At 37.7% G+C, this 22,386-nt stretch overlaps 1 protein-coding gene across 8 annotated transcripts in view; it reads right to left on the bottom strand.

Moving 5' to 3' along the window:
• DNAH6 (dynein axonemal heavy chain 6) overlaps window positions 1-22,386 on the bottom strand; it is a 380,528-nt gene that overhangs the window by 245,123 nt on the left and 113,019 nt on the right. For all 8 annotated transcript variants that reach the window (XM_017947677.3, XM_017947678.3, XM_017947676.2 and 5 more), the window contains 6 exons: window positions 20,671-20,822; window positions 18,353-18,505; window positions 14,145-14,396; window positions 9,441-9,569; window positions 4,252-4,365; window positions 2,571-2,714 (listed from right to left, as the gene is read on the bottom strand). In XM_017947677.3, coding sequence (XP_017803166.2) covers window positions 2,571-2,714; window positions 4,252-4,365; window positions 9,441-9,569; window positions 14,145-14,396; window positions 18,353-18,505; window positions 20,671-20,822 — 944 coding nt within the window. The remainder of the gene's footprint in view (window positions 1-2,570; window positions 2,715-4,251; window positions 4,366-9,440; window positions 9,570-14,144; window positions 14,397-18,352; window positions 18,506-20,670; window positions 20,823-22,386) is intronic.

Here is a 22,386-nt window from a genome sequence, read left to right as displayed (position 1 = left end):
AATTCGAGACCAACCTGAGCAACACAGTGAGATCCTGTCTCATAGAAAGAAAAAAGAAAGAAAGAAAGAGAAAAAGAAAGAGAGAAATGAACTATTGCTTCACATGACAACATGGAAGAATATTTTTTCTCTTAAAAAATTATAATTCACATAATTATGCTACCATCACCTCTATCTAATTTTAGAACATGTCATCACCCCAAAATGAAACCCCATACTCATTAGGTCCCATTAGTAGTCACTCCATTTCTTCCTCCTCACAGTGCCTGGTAATCATGAGTTCACTTTCTCATTATAGATTTCTTTATTCTGGACATTTCATATAAATGACATGCTATCTGGCCCTTTTTTGTGACAGGTTTCTCTTACTTTGCATCACGTTTTAAAATTTTTAATCTTATTTTTTGCCGACATGAGGTCCCACTATGTTGTACAGACTGGTCTCGAACTCCCGGGCTCAAGTGATCCTCCCTCCTTGGCCTCTCAAAGTATTGGGATTATAGGCTTGAGTCACTGCACCCAGCCTAGCATCATGTTTTTAAGGTTCATCTATTCTGTTGCACATACTACTTAATTTCATTTTACTACTGAATAAAATTCCTTCACATAGATATGCCACATTTTATTTCTCCAATTTATTAATTGATGGAAATTTGATTTTTTCCCCACTTTTGGCTACTATGAACAATGCTGCTATGAACATTTGTATCAAAACGTCTGTGTGAACACGTATTTTCAATTATCTTGGCCATATATCTAGGAGCAGAATCACTTGGTAATATGGTAGGTCTATATTTAACATCTTGAACAAACTGCCAGATTATTTTCCAAAGTGGCTGCACCGGCTTACAATCCTACCAGCAACATGCGGAAGTTCTAATTTCTGCATATTCCCCACAATACTTATTCTTATATCATCTGTCTCTTTGATCATAGCCATCCTAGTGCATGTGAAGTGCTACCTCATTGTGGCTTTGTTTTGCACTTCCCTAATAACTAATGACGTTCAGCATCTTTTCATGTGTCTTCTTTGGGGAAGTGTGTATTCAAATCTTTTGCCCATTTTAAAGGGTTATTTGTCTTTTTATTTATAAGAGTATGTTATATATTTCGGGTACAACTACATAGAGGAATCTTAAATGCATTTTGCTGAGTGAATGAATCCAGACCCAAAAGGCTGCATGTTGTATTATTTCATTTACATAATATTCTGTAAAAGGCAAAACTATAGAGACAGAAAACAGATCAGTGGTTGTGCGGAATTGTGATAGAGGGAAAGGCTGACTACAAAGGGACAACACAAGCAAATTTTTAGGGTAATGAAATTGTTCTGTATGGTACTATTGTATTGGATACATTACCCATTTGTAAAAACCCATAGAACTGTATGCCACAAAAAGTAACCTCTAAGGTATTCAAGTTTAAAAGAATATAAACCAGGATTTCAAGGGAAACCAAGATGGAATGCAGACTGTAACAAATAAATTTGTTTACAATTGTATGATATAATCACACTAAAGGCAATAAAGAAGAAAGAAGCTGACTTAAACAACTTGGGAAAGTGTTTTGACTAGATACTGTAAGCTAAAGGGGAAAATATGCAAATAACACTCTTTTCAAGCTGGAAAATTGTCTTCTCATTGTGTCTGAAGCTTTGCTTACTTTTCTTCTCCACATTTTTTTTTTAGTTCTTTATTTCATCTTAAAAAAAAAAAAAACCCTAAAATTGTCCAGGCATAGTGGCTCACACCTGTAATCCCAGCACTTTGGGAGGCTGAGGCAGGTAGATCACATGAGGTCAGGATTTCGAGACTAGCCTGACCAACATAGTGAAACCCCGATTGTACTGAAAAAACACAAAAAATTAGCCCAGCGTGGTGGGTGGCAGGTGCCTATAATCACAGCTACTTGGGAGGTTGGGGCAGGAGAATCGCTTGAACCCAGGAGGCCAAGATTGCAGTGAGCTGAGATTGTGCCACTGCACTCCAGCCCGGGCAACAAGAGTGAACAAACAAACAAACAAAACAACAACAACAACAACAACAAAACACCCTAAAATCGTTTAAAAAACTAAAATCATATCCTGTTTCTTAACCATTTCAAGCATTGGCTTAGCTGAGATGGTTTCAAAGATTCAGCCCTGTACACCTGCAGCCTGGCTTCCCAACTTTCTTCACATCATAGCACATCTGGAAAATGGCATAGTTGTGTGGTGCACTGATGCAAATGGACAAGGCTGACTGGACAAGTCTACCCCAGCCTCATCTGGCTCCCTAAGGGTTTGAGCATATCAGTATCTTAGCATAACTACAACCTATTCCTGCACTATTTCCCTTACCACTTGGGAAACACTCTGAACGCCCCTCCTAACCACAGTATTTAACTGTCCTTGGCCAAATGAAGACAGGATGTAGTCTGTGCCACTACAAAAAAACAAATTTTGACTATTGGTTTTTCTGTCTGCAAAGCTGACTAACTTAATCAGGGAATAATTCCTGATACTGGTCTCATTAGCATCAATCAACAACCAATTGGCCTACAGTTTTTGAACTAACTTCTACCAACCTTACCTTTTCTTTCATTTTTTCCACCTTGTATTTGAGCTGGGGCACTACACTGTTGGGTGGCAAGCCTTTTTCCAGTTGAGTCACAAATTTAGCATATTTAGAAACTTGACTATTTAGGACTTCTGGATCCAGGCAATCAAATTTGGACTATGAAAAATTTAAAAACAAAGCAAAACAAGTTAAAACATAAAGTAAAAGTCAAGTTTGAAATACTAAAAAAACTTTTAAAAGTTAATCCAAATCTACACTGTGCTTTTGGAAATGGCTTTACTTATTAAATTGCTAATAATATTATATATCCAGCATCACCTGTTTATTCCTGAGGGTCAATATGCATAAACTCCTCGAGGGAGACAAAGAGCTATTTTTTTACTCTTGCTAACCAGAAATTTCTCACCTAGTAGTCTTCTATTATTTGATTATATATCTGTTTAATATAAACACTTTAAATTCATAAATTATTCATAAAATTATAGAGCTATATACTTATATATAGATCTCATATATAGATCTATAATTGTTTTTCTCAGTTATGTAAACATATAAGTATACACATATATTGACATGTCAGATAGCCACACATATATACTGATGGCAGTAGAAAATTTGTAAACCTTCATTTTTCTTTATTCTAAATCCATCATTTTCCTTCTGCTCCCTAAAGGGTTTTCTTGTGCATTTCCTAGGGTGAATGCATCCCATGTTGGAAGCCACTGCTCTAATCCATGGTGGTAATCAGAAAATTCTTTTTAAGCTGCTGCTTCTCAAGAATATTTTTTTTACTTCTGAGATAAGTGATAAATGAGTTAAAGGAGTTATAATTGGTGTTATAGCATATATTTGTTTTTTATTTTCTATTTTCTCCACCAAAGGTAAGTTCTATGTTTGAACTTTGTTCTTCTTATTCTCCAGTGGTACTCCCAGCACCTGGAACATATTTTCTATGCTACTGTTTTTTAACCAAGGCATGTGTCTTCTAATGATAGGCATCAGCACAGGTAGGATGAATAAGAAGTATAAAACAATATTTGTGAGGTTGATAGTATTTCTAACATGTCCATACCACACTTGAAAGTATAGGTGGCCATCTATTTTGCCTCGTAGAGAGGTGACCCTTGTTAAGGATTGAATATAGGGTAGATCCTAGAAACAAAACTCTCTGATGGCTGTTGATATTTGGCTTCTTAATTTAAAAAGTTTACTATTGAGTTCTTAAAGGAAGATCCTAGATTTTATCACTCTATCCTATTACAGTGAACAAAATGGCTTCCTTTTTCAAAGGACAACAAAAGTAGAAACCTAAAGTGTGTAGATCACAAATAAAATCCTACAATCCTTAAGAACATTGAAGTGTATGATGACAACATTGTGTTTAGAAACCACAAAGTGATTAAATATCACACAGCATTGTCCATTGATGCTTCCATTATGTAGCCTTCTAATATGCAGGACCTGAGAAGCCTGGCTTACAAGAATACTTTCTTTTCTGTAGCATACAGTGACATAAGGACCTTTGTGCTTTTCACTGGAAAGCTTATAAAAATTCTCAGAAAATGATACCATTGCATATTTTACTGACATTAAGAAAAGCACCAGATTGTTAAAAGTTATAATTCAAATTATTACAATTTTAAGATTAATTCATACAAAAATAATTTAAGAACTGAAGGCTTTTTTTCCCTACCTTTAACCATTCTTGTTGGAGTTTATCCCATTCAGAGAAAGAATCCCAGAGCAGTTGTTTGAGCTTCAGTTCAGCACTGACTTCTTCCAAAGCTTCAAACTTGGACACTTCTACCTTTAAAAATGTAGTACACAAAATGCACAATTTAGTTTTCAGATATAATGAGCATATGCTATTCTCCTATTAGTAATTTTTGGTACAGTGATTGCTTGGTAGAATGTGCATCCTAAATGGATTAAGAAAAGGAGCACTAGAAACAAATGAAGAAAAAAAGAAAACTCCACAAAACCCCACATACATTAGAATTTCCATTACAGTAACAAAATATAACTCCTGGTATTTCCTTAGAACTTAAATATTCTCCAAAGACATAAATATTATAAGAGTAACACAGGCATTCTTCTTTGAGTTGGATTATATATGCACATATATGTTAGGGCTTCTAGGGAAAGCCGATGAGTCTTTAGAGGCACTGATTTCTATTGGGCTTCTGTACTTAAATGGCAGAAGATGATGATGACTGTGCGGTAGCTGGTGGGGAAGATGGTGAAGTTTAAGATGGAGAGGACAGCATGGTTTCTGATTCTTTTCTAAACACGGACTTTATATGAACCCCATGGAGAGTAAGGGTGTAAGAAAATCTGAAGAACGTGTTTTCATGAGAAGTGTTTTAAGATTGCCTTGGCTCAAACTGGGGAAACTTTCAGGGAGTTGGTTACACAGAAATTCTTGGACTTTGACATTAGGAATTTAGTCTTGTCTTCCATTAAGAGTCGCAAATGATTTCCTGCAACCTAGATTAGTTAGGCTTTCACGCCTATTCTCCAAATAATTGAGAGCCACAGAAGGAAGGCTAGATCAGAGGCAATCAGGAAGGAATCAGTCATGAAGTCATAGACAGGGAAGATGGAAGGAGGAAGATACACTTTCATTTCAGGTTCTGTGTTTTTTAAAAATTAATTTTTTAACTTTTCTTTTTATTGTGGTAAAAACCACATTAATAAGATCTATTCTTTTAATAAATTTTTAAGTGTAAAGTACAGTAATGCTAATATAATAATGTTAACAATGTTATTTAATGTACTTTTTCTAATACTTTTTCACGTTGCACAACTGAAACTTTATACATCTAGAACAACTCCTCATTTCCTCCTCATCCTAGCCTCTGGAAACCACCGTTCCACTTTCTGCATATATGAGTTTGACTACTTTAGATATCTCATATAAATGAGATCATGCAGTATTTGTCCTTTTGTAGCTGGCTTATTTCACTAAGAATAATGTCCTCCAGGTTCACCCATGCTGTGGCATAGCAGGATTTTCTTCTTTTGTGAGGCTGAGTAAAATTCTATGTTATGTAGATACCACATTTTCTTTATCCATTCATCTGCTGATGGACATTTTAAGTTGTTTCCTTATCTTGGCTATTGAGAATAATGCTGCAATGAACATGGGAGTACAAATATATCTTTAAGAGCCTGATTAAATTATTTGGGATATATGCTCATAAATGGGATCATTGGGTCATTTTTAATTTTTTTAATTTTTGAGGAACCACCGTGCTGTTTTCCATAGTGTTCGCACCATTCTACATTCTCATCTACAGTGTAAAGGATTCCAATTTCCACACATCCTTGCCAATATTTATCATTCATTTTATTTTTGTAATGGCCATTCTAACAGATGTGAGGTGATACCTTCTTGTAGTTTGATTTTAATTTCCCTGATGATTACTGATGTTGGGTGTCTTTTCACATGCCTATTGACCATTTGTATGTCTTCTTTAGAGAAATGTTCATTCAAGTCCTTTGTCCATTTTAAAAACTTTTTTTTTTTTTTTTGGGCTATTGTGTTGTAGGAGTTCCTTATATATAAGGAGTTTAGATAATAACCTCTTATCAAGTATATAATTTGCAAATTTTTTCCCTCATTCTGTATGTTGCCTTTTTACTCTGTTGATTGTTCCCTTTGCTTTGCAGAAGCTGTTTAGTTTGATGTAGTTCCACTTGTCTATTTCTGTTTTTGTTGCATTGGTTTTTGGTGTCACATCCAAGAAATCATAGCCAAGGCCAATGTCATGAAGATTTCTCCTACATTTTCCTCTAGGAATTTTATAGTTTTAGGTCTTTTAAGTCTTTAACCCATTTGTTTTGAACTGATTTTTGTGTAAGGGTTCAGCTTCATTCTTTTGCATGTGAATATCCAGTTCCTTAACACCATTTGTTGAAGAGACTATCCTTTCCCTGTTGTGAATTTTTGGCACCTTTGCCAAAGATGAGTTGACCATATTTGTTGATTTATTTTGGGGCTTTCCATTCTGTTTCATTGGTCTATATGTCTGAATGTATGCTAGTACCACACTATTTTAATTACTATAGCTTTGTAATATGTTTTTAGATTAGGAAGTGTGAGGCCTCTAGCTTTTTTCTTGTTTCTCAAAATTGCATTGGGTACTCGAGGTCCTCTGTGGTTCCCTAAAAATTTTAGAATTTGTTTTCAATATTTCTTTAAAAATGTCATTGGGAATTTGATAAAGATTGCATTGAATGTATAGGTCACTTTGGGTAGTACAGGTATTTTAACAATATTAAGTGGTCTAATCAATGAACATGGGATATCTTTCGATTTATTTGTGTATTATTTCATTTCTTTCATCACAGTTTTTTAGTTTTCATGTGTGAGTCTTTCACCTCCTAGGTTAAGTTTGTTTCTACTTTATTATTATTATTTTTGATTCTGTTGTAAATGGCATGCTATTTTTTATGCTATTTGGATTGTTATTTATGCTATTTCTTTATTTTTATGCTATTTCTTTATCTTTTGGATTGTTTGTTGTTAGTATATAGAAATGCAACTAATTCATGTAAGTTGATTTTGTATTCTGCAACTTTACTGAGTTTATTTATTAGTTTTAATTTTTTCCCCCTGGAGTTTTAGAGTTTTCTACACATAAGATACCTAGAATATGCTGGATCCTGTCACTACTCCAAGACAGGTGATACAGAAGTTTGTCCCTTGAGCAGTCCCCTGATAATGTATCACATTGGGCAGCCACTTCAAATCTTTCCCTGTCCAGGTAGAAGCTGAGATTTGGGAATTCTTGCTTGCTTACTCTGCACTGAGTCAGGGGTGGTGGGAGGGGTGTTAATGGCTAGTGAGTGTAAACTGGTAGAAACTGTTGCTTTTGTTCTCAGTGGTTCCAACCTGGGGCCTTTCCTGTCCATAATCAAATTCAGGCAAGAGAGAAACCAGTCTCTCAGGCAGACCCCTAAAGTGTCAGAATGCCGTATATTCCATCCAGTCTGTCTTTCCCTCCCTCACCAGGGAGAAGCTGAGAACTTCCTCCTAACTGTGTAGCACTGTGCTGGGGGCAGGAATCACAGTGAAAGGGTGTTAGAAATTATTCTACTGGCTTCAATCAGCTGATTTTATACTTGCCCAGGGTGCAAGAGACTCTCAACTTGCCTTTGTATTTCTGACAAAATAAGTTGGTTCAGGGGTTGTTGAGTCAGTGTGTCCAAGGGAAAAAGGAGGGGCTGGGGCTTCATACTCTGCTGTCTTGCTGACAGGACCAATGATATTCTTTCTTACTCAAGGAGTGCTCACATGTGAGTTGTAGCTTTTTTTTTTTTTTTGAAATGGAGCCTTGCTCACACTGTCACCCAGGTTGGAGTGCAGTGGTGCGATCTCGGCTCACTGCAACCTCCGCCTCCTGGGTTCAAGTGATTCTCCTGCCTCAGCCTCCCAAGTAGCTGGGATTACAGGCACCTGCCACCATGCCTAGCTAATTTTTCTTATTTTTAGTAGAGATGGGGTTTCATCATGTTGGCCAGGCTGGTCTCGAACTCCTGACCTCGTGATTTGCCAGGCTTGGCCTCCCAAAGTGCTGGGATTACAGGTGTGAGCCACCGTGCCCGGCCAAGTTGTAGCTTTTTATCAAGTAGTATTTCCTCCATACCTTGCTCCTTACTACATACCTTCCTGTCTTGTAGGTCAGTTAACTCAACCTGGGAACAACTTTGAACTCTAGGTCCTACACACAAATCTGCCTCAAGTATCACCAGCCTTATTGGCTGGTATCAAGTTCATAATTTTCAGATTTCTCTACCAATCCCTGGACCCTGGAGTAGACAGCATGTCAGATCACTTTCTGATCATCCATCTGGGGCTCTGAAAAGACAGGTGCATTCCCCTGTGAGGTTCAAGCATGTTCCTCCAATATATTTGGGGAGACCAATGGCATCTTCCTTATTGCTAGGGGCTCCCTGGCTTTGTCCATAGGAATATTTTCTTTTCTATTCTCTTTTCTTGTTGTTGGTCTCTCTAAAAGCTATTGAAAGCATCTGCATCTCTTGACCTTTTCTCTTCATGTTTTTTGAGAGACTTCTTTTAGCCTTTCAAATATACCTTTTTTTATTTCTATTTTTTTATTTTTTAAGACAGGGTCTCTGTCACCCAGGCTGGAGTGCAGTGTCACGATCTTGGCTCACTGCAACCTCCGCCTCCTGGGCTCAAGTGATCCTCCCCGTTTAGCCTCCCAAGTACCTGGGACTACAGGTGTGTGACACCATGCCTGGGTAATTTTTGTATTTTTAGTAGTGATGTGGTTTCACTATGTTGGTCAGGCTGGTCTCAAACTCAAGAGCTTAAGTGATCCAACCACCTCGGCCTCCCAAGGTGCTGGGATTACAGGCATAAGCCACTGCTCCTGGTCCTCAAATACACCCTTTTACAACCATTTGTCCCTGGCTTAGCTGGGGATGTCATTTTTATCAAATTGGCACATAAAACCAGTGTAAATCAGGTAATATTAATGGAATCATAACATACATATGAATGTAAAGGAAGCCTGAATATTACTTAAGAAAGGATAGTGTGGTTTTAATTGACCACATTTAAAAATCCACTTATATTTTAACATAGAAAGTACAGTTCCTTGTCTGAAAGTTTTGCATAATTCACAATTATTTTAATAAGAAAGATATTTGGTATCTCATGTGTATTAGTCTTTAAACACTTCAAAGGCAGGGAACATATCATATTTTGTATTTGAGACTATTTGTAGCATGCTGACTAGCACATAGTTGTCCAAATATTGAATGTTTACAGTTACATTATTGAAGTCCTTGTGCATATATGCCATTTCTATACACACATTTCTAAGACAGATGGTGTAAAACTGTCATTACCTTAAAATTCTTCTGATAGGACTTATACCGAAATGCACGTTTCTGAAGATCAGCCAGAACAGATTGCAGATTATTCAATATGAGCCTTATTTTGTCTTGGTCAGCAGAGATATCTAAAATCTGTGGATCCTGTAAATTTAAGACAGTTTTTGGTTAGCCATTCCTGCTTTTTGATAAAGATCAATTAAATTAAATGAATTAATAAACATTTTTAAAAAGATTCCTTTAATTCTCTTTTCTTTTTGATTTTTAGAAATGATGTTTAAAATTGTTGCTTTCCTGAATTTTAAACCAATGCATAGACATTATAAAAAGTACGCATTTGTATAAAGTGCCATGGAGATAAAATTGTTTTAAAACATTACCTAATATATTCTTCCTTATCTGCTTTCATTTCCTACACTTCTTCAACCAACGTGACCTCAGATAAGCAGAGGTGAATGCAACAGGGAAGAGAAGGAAGGGGATATGATATAAGGTAAATTTCCACTATACAATAAAGGAATGGAAAGGCCTTTGTATTCTAAGATGATAGAAGAGAGAAAATGAAAAACATAAATGGCAAGACATATGTTTTATGGCTGACCTGTTAGGATTGAAACCCCAGTGAATGGGAATGGAATAGTTCAGGAGCAAAGCAAAAGCATGTAACTAGGTTTGGGATAATCTGAGAAAACTGAAGGAATTTCAGAACCATTATAGCCATAGCTCAGGGAGGCTAGTTAGTCCATGTCTTAGTCAGCATGGGCATGCATTCAAATTGGCAACGTGCTCTACATTAGTAAAAGCCAAGGGATGTGTCCAGGAAGAAGGGGCTTATATTGACATTCTGGTGTCTTGTGACTTGGTATGATATACAGGGAATCCTGAAGTTCTCATGTGTCTTGATTCTGGTAGTGGGAACTGTTGTGAGAACTGATAGACCAGAAGATGTCTGAGGCCAGGATGAGAAAGCTACAGATTACTTGGGACTGTAGGTTATGGAAGCAATGATGGATTGCAGCATAGGGGCTAGCATGGTGCCTAAAGAACCAGGAAAGACCCTTAGTTAACAGCAACCGGGACAACCAGGTGCAGCCCAGCCAAACTGCACTGGAAGCTGCTATGGCCCAGAAGGTAGCATGAAGAACAGACGACCTGCCTCCCCCATCTATTCGCCACGAGGGAATGCAAGCTTCCCTTTATGGGGCAATAGGTAGGACGGGATGGTGGCATAGGTGGCCCAATAGGAAGTTTAGATTTTCAGTTGAATTAAAATCTATTCAAAAGAGACCCAGGTAGAATGGAACAGACATTTCAAACTGAAATAAATTATTATTAATGGTCACATTTAGGTTTTCTCCTGAATTCCCCACAACAGCAGGGATGAGGGTCTTGATAGCAAGAGAGTATCATTTATGGAAATGATGAAGTTACAGTCCTTTGCCCAAGAGAATTAACTTCAAACTTTCTACAGAAAAAGCACTAGTTAGAATGAGCCCACGCTTTCATTTTGTGTATGTGCATCATGCTATTTAAAATGCATGATTTGCATGCAGATATTAATTGCAGCACTATCCACAATAGCAAAGATATGCAATCAATCTAAATGCCAATCAATATCAGATTGGATAAAAAGAATCTGGTACATATACACCATGGAACACTATGAAGCCATAAAAAAGAACAAGACTATGTCCTTTGCAGGAATACAGATGGAACTGGAGGCCATTATTCATAGCAAATTAATGCAGGAATATAAAACCAAGTATTGCATGTTCTCACTTATAAGTGAAAGCTAAATGATGAGAACACATGGACGCAAAGAGAGGAACAACAGACACTGGGGCCTACCTGAGAGTGGAGGTTGGGAGGAGGGAGAGGATCAGAAAAAAGTATCTATTGTGTACTAGGCCTGGTACCTGGGTGACAAAATAACCTATGCAGCAAATCTCTGAGACATGAGTTTACCTATATAACAAACCTACACATGTATCCCTGAACCCAAAATAAAAGTTTTTTAAAAAATAAAAAATGCATGATTATACATCAAGCATGTGCTGGCACTTTTGCTTTCTCTAATGATCTATGAATACATAAATATTCATACTTTTTAACGGTATGCTGTGTATAGAATACAGTATATGGTACAGCAATTAATAGCAGACTATTAACCATTGACAGTAGACTGCTTAAGCTTGAATCCAAATTCCTCCATTTAGTAACTGTGTGACCCTCAGCAAATTACTTAACCCTATACTCTAATTTCCTTTTCTGTAAAATGTGAATAATAAAACCCTAAAGTGTTCTGAGGTTTAAATGAGTTAAAACATGAAAACATACATAAGAATATTTCTAGAACTATTACTCATCATTGCCCAAAATGGTAAATAATCCCAATTTCCATCACCCATGAAATGAATCATTGTAAAATACAATAAAATACTACATAGCAATAAACATGAATAAACTACATCCACAAATAGCAATATGGATAAATCTTAGGAACATATCAAAATAAAATAAAGGGCACACTGTGTGGTTCTAATTGATAGAAGTTCAAAAATAGGAAATTTATAGCATTCCTGCTCCAGATGGCCTGCCACTGCCAACACACCTGCTGCAGGAGGGAGGCATGGCTGGGGCTGCACACTCCATGGAGCCAATGGGAGTTAGGGACAAGTGGGAGCCTGTCCCTTCCAAGCTGGGGTGGGAGTTGCTCGGGTGCAGCTGTAGCCACTCAAACTGTTGCTGTAGACTCAGGCAGTCCTGTGCTCTTGGGGGCATGGGAAGGCCCCTCTGCCCTCGCAGGCTTGGAAGTGCCTGCTTACGCTGCCTGGTCTCTCCCTGCTCTGATCTTGGAAGGGAGAGAGGCCAAGCAGTGGGAGAAGGCACTTCTTCGATCTTCTCTGATCTCGGAGCAGTCAGGGCCCAGCCCCGTTGCCATGAACAGCAGCAGGAGGCAGACAGATTCCTGGATGGAAGGGGGTAGGTCCCCGGTGAGGCCCCATGTTGGTCTGAAGGCTGGGGGCTGGGCTGCCAGTCCCACAGACTGGAGTAGGAACTTGTGATGCTTTTTCCAGCCTGCCCATTATCCCCCATGGGCCCATCAGTGTACACTTCCTCCTCTCTGAGGTCCATAAAAGCCCTGGGCTCAGCCAGAGCTGAGCAGACAATGGGACACCCAGCAGCAGAGGGGAGTTACCCTCTCTGCTGAGAACTTCAGAGACCTGCAGAGATGTCATCGGGGCTACCAGTTGCAGAGAGTAGCAACCCACTTCAGGGCCTCCTGTCTGCTAGGAGCTGGGCATACATTGGGACAACCAGCTGCAGAGAGGAGCTATCCTGTCCAGGCCTTCTCTCTGCTCAGAGCTGCAGAGATGATGGGACAACCTGCCTGCAGAGAGGAGCCACCCATTCCAGGGTCTCCTCTCTGCTGAGAGCTGAACACTCAATGGGATGACCTGCCTAGAGAGGAGATACCCACTGCGGATCTCCTCTGAGCTGTTCTACTGAATAAAGCTCCTCTTCATCTTGTTCACCCTCCACTTGTCTGCATACCTCATTCTTCTTAGATACAGGACCTCATTCTTCTTAGATACAGGACAAGAACTCAGGCAAAGGTGCTACCGGCCACAGAGGTTTCCAGCCAGAAAAATGACACCCCAAAGATCCCATAACAAAAGGATTAGTAATTAGGAGGGGACACTAAGGGTATCATAATGCTTTACTGACATGAGTATTGGATACATAGATGTGTTTATTTTCAGATAATTCATTGAGTTGTACAGTAATTAGTTTTGTACACTTTTGTCTGTAAGAAAATACAAAAGTGCTTCAATACAAAAGTAAAAACAATGCCAAGTCCTTCGAACACTGGTTGACAAAGAGGAAGCACACAATGTGAGCTGTTTTTACATTTCCATGTTAATACATGTAAAGGTATACTGTAATCTTTAATGTCTGTACTATATTCTTTTGAGTCAGTGTACCCTATATCTTTTCTATTGTAAAAGTGGTACAAGGTAACTAAATATTCTTCACTACTAATTATCAATGTATACTCTGTCTCTTCCTAAATGAGAATTTTCTAATATATTAGCAAAGTTTATTTTCATTTTTTATTTAGCTTTTAGTTTAAGTTCAGGGATATATGTGCAGGTTTGTTATACAGTTAAAATTGTGTTATGGGGGTTTGTTATATGAATTATTTCATCATCCAGGTATTATGCAAACTTTAAAATCGTGACAATAGCTATAAAATGTGCTAACAAGTCGTTAAAACTCTTCAAAATAAAAAATACAAGTTAGGACTAGAATTTAATTGGCTAAATTCAATTTTAATATTACATACATGCTTTGTGATAGTCTGAAATGTATTCACTACTTAAAGCGAGATTTTGAAACATTAATTTTTAAGTAGCAGCTCAAAGACGTTGTTGCTTGGTTAGAACGAAACTACAAAAAACTAAAGCTACATCAGTTAAATGTGTTCTCTAAATGGTTTGAAGAGTAGTCTTAATTATTCTCACCACAAAAAATGATGTATATGAGGTGACAGACACATTAATTAGCTTAACACTTTCACAATGTATACGTATATCGAAATATCACATTATATATTGTAAATATATACAATTTTTATTTGTTGACTATACTTTAATAAACAAATGTAATAGTAAAACTTTGCATAGATTATTTTTACAAAATAATGATTTAACTTACCTGTGCTTGCAGTTTTACTTCATTCACTTCGTTGTTTAATTCTTCAAGATCACTACCCAAATGCACACAAAATTGCTTAATGCTTGATTCTCTATCACCCACTGATTTATCAATGGCATTTCGAACAGCAACAATGGATGGCTTCATAGTTGCAAAAACAGCAAAGTCTTCAGGAGGTGTGGGTACCTGATATTGTTCAATAAGCTTGTACATTTGAGTCACTATATTCCCTTCATCTTCAAGGCTTTCAATCTAAATGGAAACATAGTTTGCTCATTAAATGTAACAGAGTCCTAGTTCAGTCTTGAAGTTTGTTCTAATAGGAGACAGCCACTGTACAATATGAACATTTTATTAGTCTGTTCTGCCGCTGCTAATAAAGACATATCCGAGACTGGGTAATTTATAAAAGAAAGGTTTAATGGACTCACAGTTCCACATGGCTGGGGAGGACTCACAAACATGGCTAAGGACAAGGGAGAAGCAAAGGCATGTCTTACATGGCGGCAGGCAAGATAACTTGTGCAGGGGAACTCCCATTTATAAAAACCATCAGATCTCATGAGACTTATTCACTAACATGAGAACAGTATGGGGGAAACCACCCCCATGATTCAATTATCTCCACCCGGCCCCATCTTTGACATGTAGGAATTCAGTTCAAGGTGAGATTTGGGTGGAGACACAGCCAAACCGTATCAAACATCAAACTGTGAATAGTCAGCACAGAAGGAGTGTATTATAATGTAACAGTCAAATTGGCTAAAGCCTGCTAGAAGATAGTCATTGCTATAATACAGGTAATCAGGTTAGGAGGTAAATTATTCAGAGCTGGGCTCTTATAAATGTTTCCTCTTTCTTTCTGTTTTGTTCTTTTGTTGTAGTAAACAGTGCCAATATTTAAAGTTTTCTAAGAAAACATGTGCTGTGCGGTTGTTCAGCTGTAGTATCTGAGCTTCTAGGCATGTGTGATGGGCAGTGATCATCCCAGAGCAGCCAGAGGGATCGACAAGCTGTGGACTTGGCTGCATAGGTTTAGAACCCAGATCTATGGTGAGCTTCCCACTATCCCTTAATAAATTATTTTACCGCAGCCCAATGACTACTAAACATCTTCACTTTGATTTCTTACTTTCAGTGGACAGTATTGCTTGTCTTTCCTAATTTTCTGGCAAGGGATCCCCCAGTTTTGGGAATGTTCCTTACCCCCAGCTCTGCCACATGGTTATAGAGGGAGCAGACATTTTCATACTAGTTGGCCCAATTTCCTGGCCACAAGCTGAACCAAGGACCATCAAACTGTGATCTAAAGAACTTAGCTCAGTCTGACCTTTCTCTTGAACACAGGAAGAGTTAGGACTGAGGCCATTTACTTTCATGTGGAAACAGAACAGGTCATTAACATGAGAAGATAACCGCAGACAGGTTTTTAGAGAAATAGTTCTCAGTCTTTAGCTTCCATGGCAATGACCTTGGAAAGCTTGTTAAAACAAATTGCTGAGCCCCTCCCAAGAGTGTCTGATTCAAAAGGTCTAGCAAGTCATAAAAACACTGTAGTCATGGAGGGTGAGTCCCAAGAATGAACATTTCTAACCCATTCTCAGGCGATGCTGCTGCTGCTGATTTGGAGTCCCCGTTCGGGAACCATGGTTCTGGAGGAGCAGAGATGAGAGAAGGAGAGAGGCCTTTTTGTAAAGGCCTGGCTCTATCCACACTTTAGGATTCTGAAAGATATTCCTGCAAACTTAGAATAAATCTTCCCATTTTTCTAAGCTATTTATGTGAGTTTTTGTGACTTTCAACCAAAATTTCTAACACCTCGAACAAATTATGTATAGAACTAAGTCTCTCTACATCAAGATCTGTTCATCTTCCTCTATTTCCTCTATTTTGGGTGAGTATATATCCAGGTTTCTCTGGGAATGTCCTGGGTTTACACTTAATGTCCTAGTACAATGATTAATAGTGTCTCTTTCACTCTCAGAAAAACGTACTGATCAGACAATGAATTATGTAGCCTACCCTCCTTACATTGGTATGAAATTGCTAAATACCCATTCCCTGCAGAATGATACCTATAAGTCACCTCATTTTCCTCTCACTGTCCCCTCATTCAGTTTCCCATCAAGTCCTTTCAATTCTACTTAACATCTTTGTAATTAATTTCTTGTCTCCTATCTTTGAATAGCTACGTAGAGTTCATCAACTTTCAACCAAACATTCTTTCTCCATAGCATATCACTTGCTAAATCCTGTTTTTGTCACGTTGCCTCCTGTCTTTGCACATAGCTTTCCCTCTCCCTGGAATGCCTACCTGAATGTTTCATGTATTTTATGACAGCTTAAATATGCCATCCTCCACACAGCCTTCTGTAACCCATAGGCAAGAATTACTACAAACTTCCCAGTGCTACAACAGTATCTTATACCTATGCCCATTGTATCAAAATTATCTGCTTGCATTCAAGACTCAACTTCTTTAAAGCAGGTTTATTCATTGTAATTTTTGCACCCTGCTAAGTGGTGTTCACTAAACTTGCTGACTGAATGAATGAAGATCCAGAAAAAGTTTCTGTGTGTGCAGAAAATCTCCCTAAAGGAAGTTGCTTTCCAAACACACCATCCAGCAAACACAGACAACTTCCTGGAGATAGGACACAGTCTATGTTTTCTGCATACTGCATCAACTTGCTGTTCTGGAACCACAAGGTGATAGCAGCTGACTCTCTGCAGCCATTGATTATGATGTGACCCTACCTTCCTGACATAGTTTATAGAACAGCATAGGAGCTCTGAATCAATTTACTAGACCTTTAGAATCAATATTGAAAAAGAGAGATTATCTCTTTCTTGCCGACTGGCTAGACTTGCAAGCTATCGTTTGGGAGCTGCTGGTGGCCATGCTTACTGCTGTGGTAAGAAGCAGCAGAAGTAGCTGTCTGCAGAGGGAGAGAAGTGAAGCAGACCCTCAGAGAGATGCAGAGAGCAGAGATGGAAGAAAGGACTACCGGGGCTTCCTGTGACTGTCCTATTCCAGGTTCTGGTCAGTTCCTGAGCCTACTTACATTCTTGATTGGGAGTTCCATGAAGCACCCCTGAATCCTTCAGTGGGATCCCTATTTTGGCCTAGGCTTTCTCAAGTGGGTTTGGGTTATTTGTTTGAAGTGACTTAATGAATACAAACAATAATAAGTAATTCACATCTTTAGACTCCTGGGACAATTTATAAGCAAACCTGAGGAGAACCACGATCATCTGCCTTTTTGAGAAGGCATGATTTCTTGAAATGAGAAACACTGTTACTTTTGTAGTCATGTGAAATAGCATTTTTATTAATTTGGTTAATAATTTATATAACATTCATTCAGTTTACTTTTTTAATTGAAACATTTCTTCAATTTTCAGATATTTAATAAAATAATTTATCTATATTTTAAATGCCAACCTAATATGAATGAAAGTTTATGAAAAAAACCATTGGAGCCAAATGCTAGATTGCTTCCTACAGGGAAGAGGCTAAGAGGAGGAAACTAAGTTTCCAGAGAAAAAGAAGCAAAAGAGATAAAGGAGAGAGAGTGAGAGAGAGAGTGTGTGTATAAGAGAGAAAAACAGAGACCTGATTCCATCTGCATCACTTGAGTCCCCATATCCACTTTTTTCTCCCCACCTCCACCTCCCCACTTAAGCAGGTTTGTGTTGGGTTTCTTTCATTCTTAACAGTAAGTTTCCTATTAAGCAGTCAGACTTCCATTATGATTAATATCTAGATTATAATGGTATTACCATTTACTAAAAATTGGAATTCCGATAAACTATGGTTGAGAACATTGGCTTTGCAGTCAAAGAAACTCAAATTTAAATTCTAACTCTTTCACATCCATACATGTCTGTGATCTTGGATAACACATCCTGTTTTGGTTCCTGTTTCCTTATCTGCAGAATGAGGATGAACATCAACACTTCTTAAGCTTTTGTGAGAATTAAAAACGTAATGCATGTAGAAAATGTAATATGATGCCTGACTGTAAGAGTCTGATAACTGTCAGCTGGCTTTATTCCTGTGATGTAGAACATCCACTTACTTTGAAAGTGTTTCTGATATTTTGACAGCTGTCTTTCGCCCTTTAGTCCTTCACTTTTTCTTGTACTATGTCTTCCTTCCTACTACAAGATCTGGAATATTGAGTTACATGAGATAATCAACTCACCCGTTCCTGAATTTCATCAAGAAATAATAAGCTATGAACATATTCTGTGGTAGTAGTTGGAACAAACTCAAGTTTATACTCTGCATCTTGTGCCTCAAAGATAATGGCATCCACTTTTTTCTTGCTTTGACAAGGAAGCATAACATTTAGCACCTAAGAAAGAAAATAACATGTGAACTGTAAATAATTGAATATTTTCATTTTATTATATATTTTAGACAAATCCTAATGGGACATCCGTTAAATCAGCAGGTATTGGAAGCAGCAGTGCATACGAAGAGACTTTTTTCTCATTAAATCACTGCTAGTTAAGTGTGAAAACAGGAAGGCCAGGTTTTGAAGATCATTTCTACAGCTTACCAAAAATTTTCCATAAATGCTCTAATATCTTGCAAGTATGCTTTCTGCTTCTTCATCCTATGTAGTGGACATTGTGCTGCCCTGTTCAGCATCAGTCCCACTCTTTTCATGTTGGGTGCCAGCCATGCAGTTTGAGGGAAACTGATCTCTCCTTCAGAAACAAATATGGAGTCTGACTGATCACTTTGGCCAAAAAAGCCATGCTCCTATTTGCCAAGTGATCAGATTAAGGTTGTATCAATCCATTTTCACACTACTATAAAGAATTGCCAGAGACTGGGTAATTTATAAAGGAAACAGGTTTAATTGACTCATAGTTCAGCAAGGCTGGGGAGGCCTCAGGAAACTTATACTCATGGCAGAAGGTGAAGGGGAAGCAAGGCACCTTCTTCACAAGGTGGCAGGAAGGAGAAGTATGTGACAGTGCAGGAAAAACCATGATTTATAAAACCATCAGATCTTGTGAGAATTCACTTACTGTCAGGAGAACAGCATGGGGGAAACCACCCCCATAATCCAATCACTTTCTGTCAGGTTCCTTCTTTAACACCTGGGGATTACAATTCAAGATGGGATTTGGGTGGGGACGCAAAGCTAAACCATATCATGTGTGAACCTCTGACTTTAGTTGATTCAATCAGATAAAGGCCCACACTTTTATTTATGGCTGAGAGAGATGTATACTCAGAACCCCAATCTTTCTCTTTCTCTCTCCATACAAACAAATAATTGGCTTGTGAAGCTTTTGACGATCATTTCACAAATGCCTTAGGATGAAGCCTGCACATAGGAGGTTCAGGAAAAAGAATGAAAGAATTGGTTCCTTGGTAACAACACTGAGCTACTAGATCATACCTCCTTGATATTGACCCAATCTCTGGACTTTTTAGATGCATATGCCAATAACTCTTCTGATTGCTTAAGCCAGTTTGAGCTCAGTATTCTTGGGCTTACAGTAAATTTATACCCAAATATTTCTTGAGCATACAGTAGCTAAAAAATGCTTGTTGAAATTGAATTAAATTTGCTCCAGTTATATAATAATTATATATACATAAATAAGTATATATATGTATATATATTTCTTTTTTTTTTTTTTAACCAGATGAAGAAATAAAACTCTAGAAGGAAGACCAATACTATACAGTTAATTAATAACAGAACATATTAACACTCAGGTCTGCACTCTTTTATACAGTGCTCTATCTTCTATCATCTATCGGAGCCAGAAAATGTTTTCTATAAGGGCCAGATAGTAAATATTTTAGATTTGCAGTCAATACAGTCTCTGTCACAACGACTAAACTTTGTCCTTCTAGGAAGAAAGCAGCCATAGATGATATGTAAATCATTGTCACGGCTGTGTTCCGATAAAACCATATACAAAACAAGAGGCAGGCTGGGTTGGCTCTGTGGGCTATAGTTTTCCAATCCCTGTTTTATATCATTGTCTCTCTGTGGGCATTGGGAAGATACAAGTATACTCTGGCTCCAAAGGAAGTTATTGTATTGGTTCTGAAACTTATTACAGAAATTTCCTAGTTCTATAACTTACCAAAACATAATTAGACCTGTAGGGACAATTCCAGATCAGAAAATGATTTCCTAAACTTGATCTTGGTGGTCTAAAATCAACCATCACTGCCTCTGGGATATTAAGCTGTTATAGTAGTATCCTCTCTGCAGGTCTTGAAATGCTCCGACAATAGAAAATGGAGGAGGAGCAAGAGGCCAGTGTGAGTCCTGCAGTCCCCTCCATTATCTCATCTAAAAAGCTGATTCTGCTTGTGACAAAAAGACTATAGAGCTTTTCTTAGAAATTAAGGATGTCCAATAGTATTACGTTAATTTATATATTTGCAATACTATAAAATAAATAATAATAGGTTTTTGTGCAGTAGAAAAATCATAAAATAATTGTAGAGGAATAATTAAATTTTTTCCTAGTTTATAGTTACCTCTAAGCATCGCAAAGGTGATGGAATTAATTTTTCTCTTAGCAGCCTAGTGTCAATGAGCAGCAATCCTACATTTCTGGTGGGTCTGAGAGCTACTGCGTCCTTGTGCTGTTTGTGGTATTTTTCCAGTTGTTGACTAAAAAAGTTAACATCTACATAAAAAAATTCACATAACTCATAAATTATACCACATTGGATTTTAAAAGATCATTACAAAATATTTTAAAAATCATTGCATTGATACATTTACACATATATGTATAATGTTATTATCTGTAGTTAGAGTATCTCATGTAACTTTAAAACGCTAATTTGGGTTGCTTTATAGTATTTTATTCTTGTGATAAAGAAACTAATATTTTATAATGTAAATATGTCTTCTGGCTCCTATGAAGAGATGACAGATGAAAATAATTTGCAAGTGCATTAGAGAATCTAGTCTGGAATTGACTAGATTTCAGAGCTAGGTTGGTTTCAAGTTGAGCTTAATCTAAATGTTCTCTCCCACGTGGTATCTCAAAGTAAAGCATTTTGAGAATATAAACAACAAATTTTGAAACATAAGAGATCACACGTAGCTAAAATTATCTCTGTTCCTCTTTCCAACACATCTCTCTGCCATTCCTGCACCCTACATCATGGTCAAGGCCTTTATCAATTTGCATATGCTATAGTTGCATTTTGATAATCTTCTTGCCTCTATTTTCTCCCTCATCCAATCCATCTGGAACCAATGGAAACCTGATTATCCTTGAATATACTCTCATCATACTATCAGACAAAAATAGCTCTCTCTCTAATGCATATACAATTCCAAACTTCTCTGCTTTCTTTCAAAATTCTGTACCTTCTGGGCCTCTAAAAATTTAGCTAATTTTATTTCTAATTACCTCCTACATTTGGGTCAAATTGATTTCCTTACTGTCTGCCCTTTTTCCTCTTTCCATAACCTTCCTCCACCACCCCAAAGAGAAAAGGCTACTGTTTCCTGCCTTTACTCATGCTATCTCTTCTCCTAATTCTAAGGGGTAGTTTGATATAGTATAAAGAACACACCAGAGAAAGTATTAGAAGACCTGAGCTCAGGTCTTTAACCCATGTGTGGCCTTGGGAAAGTCACTTAGTCTTTCTGAGCTTCGGCTACCTCATAATATAAAACAGAAACAGCAATTATCTCCCTTACTCACTTCAGAAGGTTTTGATTTGTGTATTTTTGAAAGTCGACTAAATTAATGTTACATGTTCTGATAAGTCCCATGGTAAGGATACCTGTATAATGCTGCGTTGTTTAGTATTTTCCAAATTTATTTCAGCACCATCTTTTTTCATGGTATCATGTAATTATCCCTCAGAACAGTGCCAATGAACACAACTTTCAGAACCATTGATTTGGTCCAAAACTCTTATTTTATAGATAGAGAAATTGATATCAATTGAGGTCGTATGACTGGGCTATGGCCACATGGCCAAAAAGGAATAAAAGATTAAAGCCAGTAGTTGGGAAATACGATTTCTTTTTTCTTTCTTTTTTTTTTTTTTTTATTGAGATGGAGTCTTGCACTGTCCCCCAGGCTGGAGTGCAGTGGCCGCAAGATCTTGGCTCACTGCAAGCTCAGCCTCCTGGGTTCACGCCATTCTCCTGTCTCAGCCCCCCGAGTAGCTGGGACTACAGGTGGCCACCACAATGCCTAGCTAATTTTTTTGTACTTTTAGTAG

Source organism: Papio anubis, chromosome 14, assembly GCF_008728515.1.
Source record: "Papio anubis isolate 15944 chromosome 14, Panubis1.0, whole genome shotgun sequence".
NCBI lineage: Eukaryota > Metazoa > Chordata > Mammalia > Primates > Cercopithecidae > Papio > Papio anubis.
Note: the sequence above shows the minus strand (reverse complement) of the source record. Positions and strands in the feature narration are given on the sequence as shown.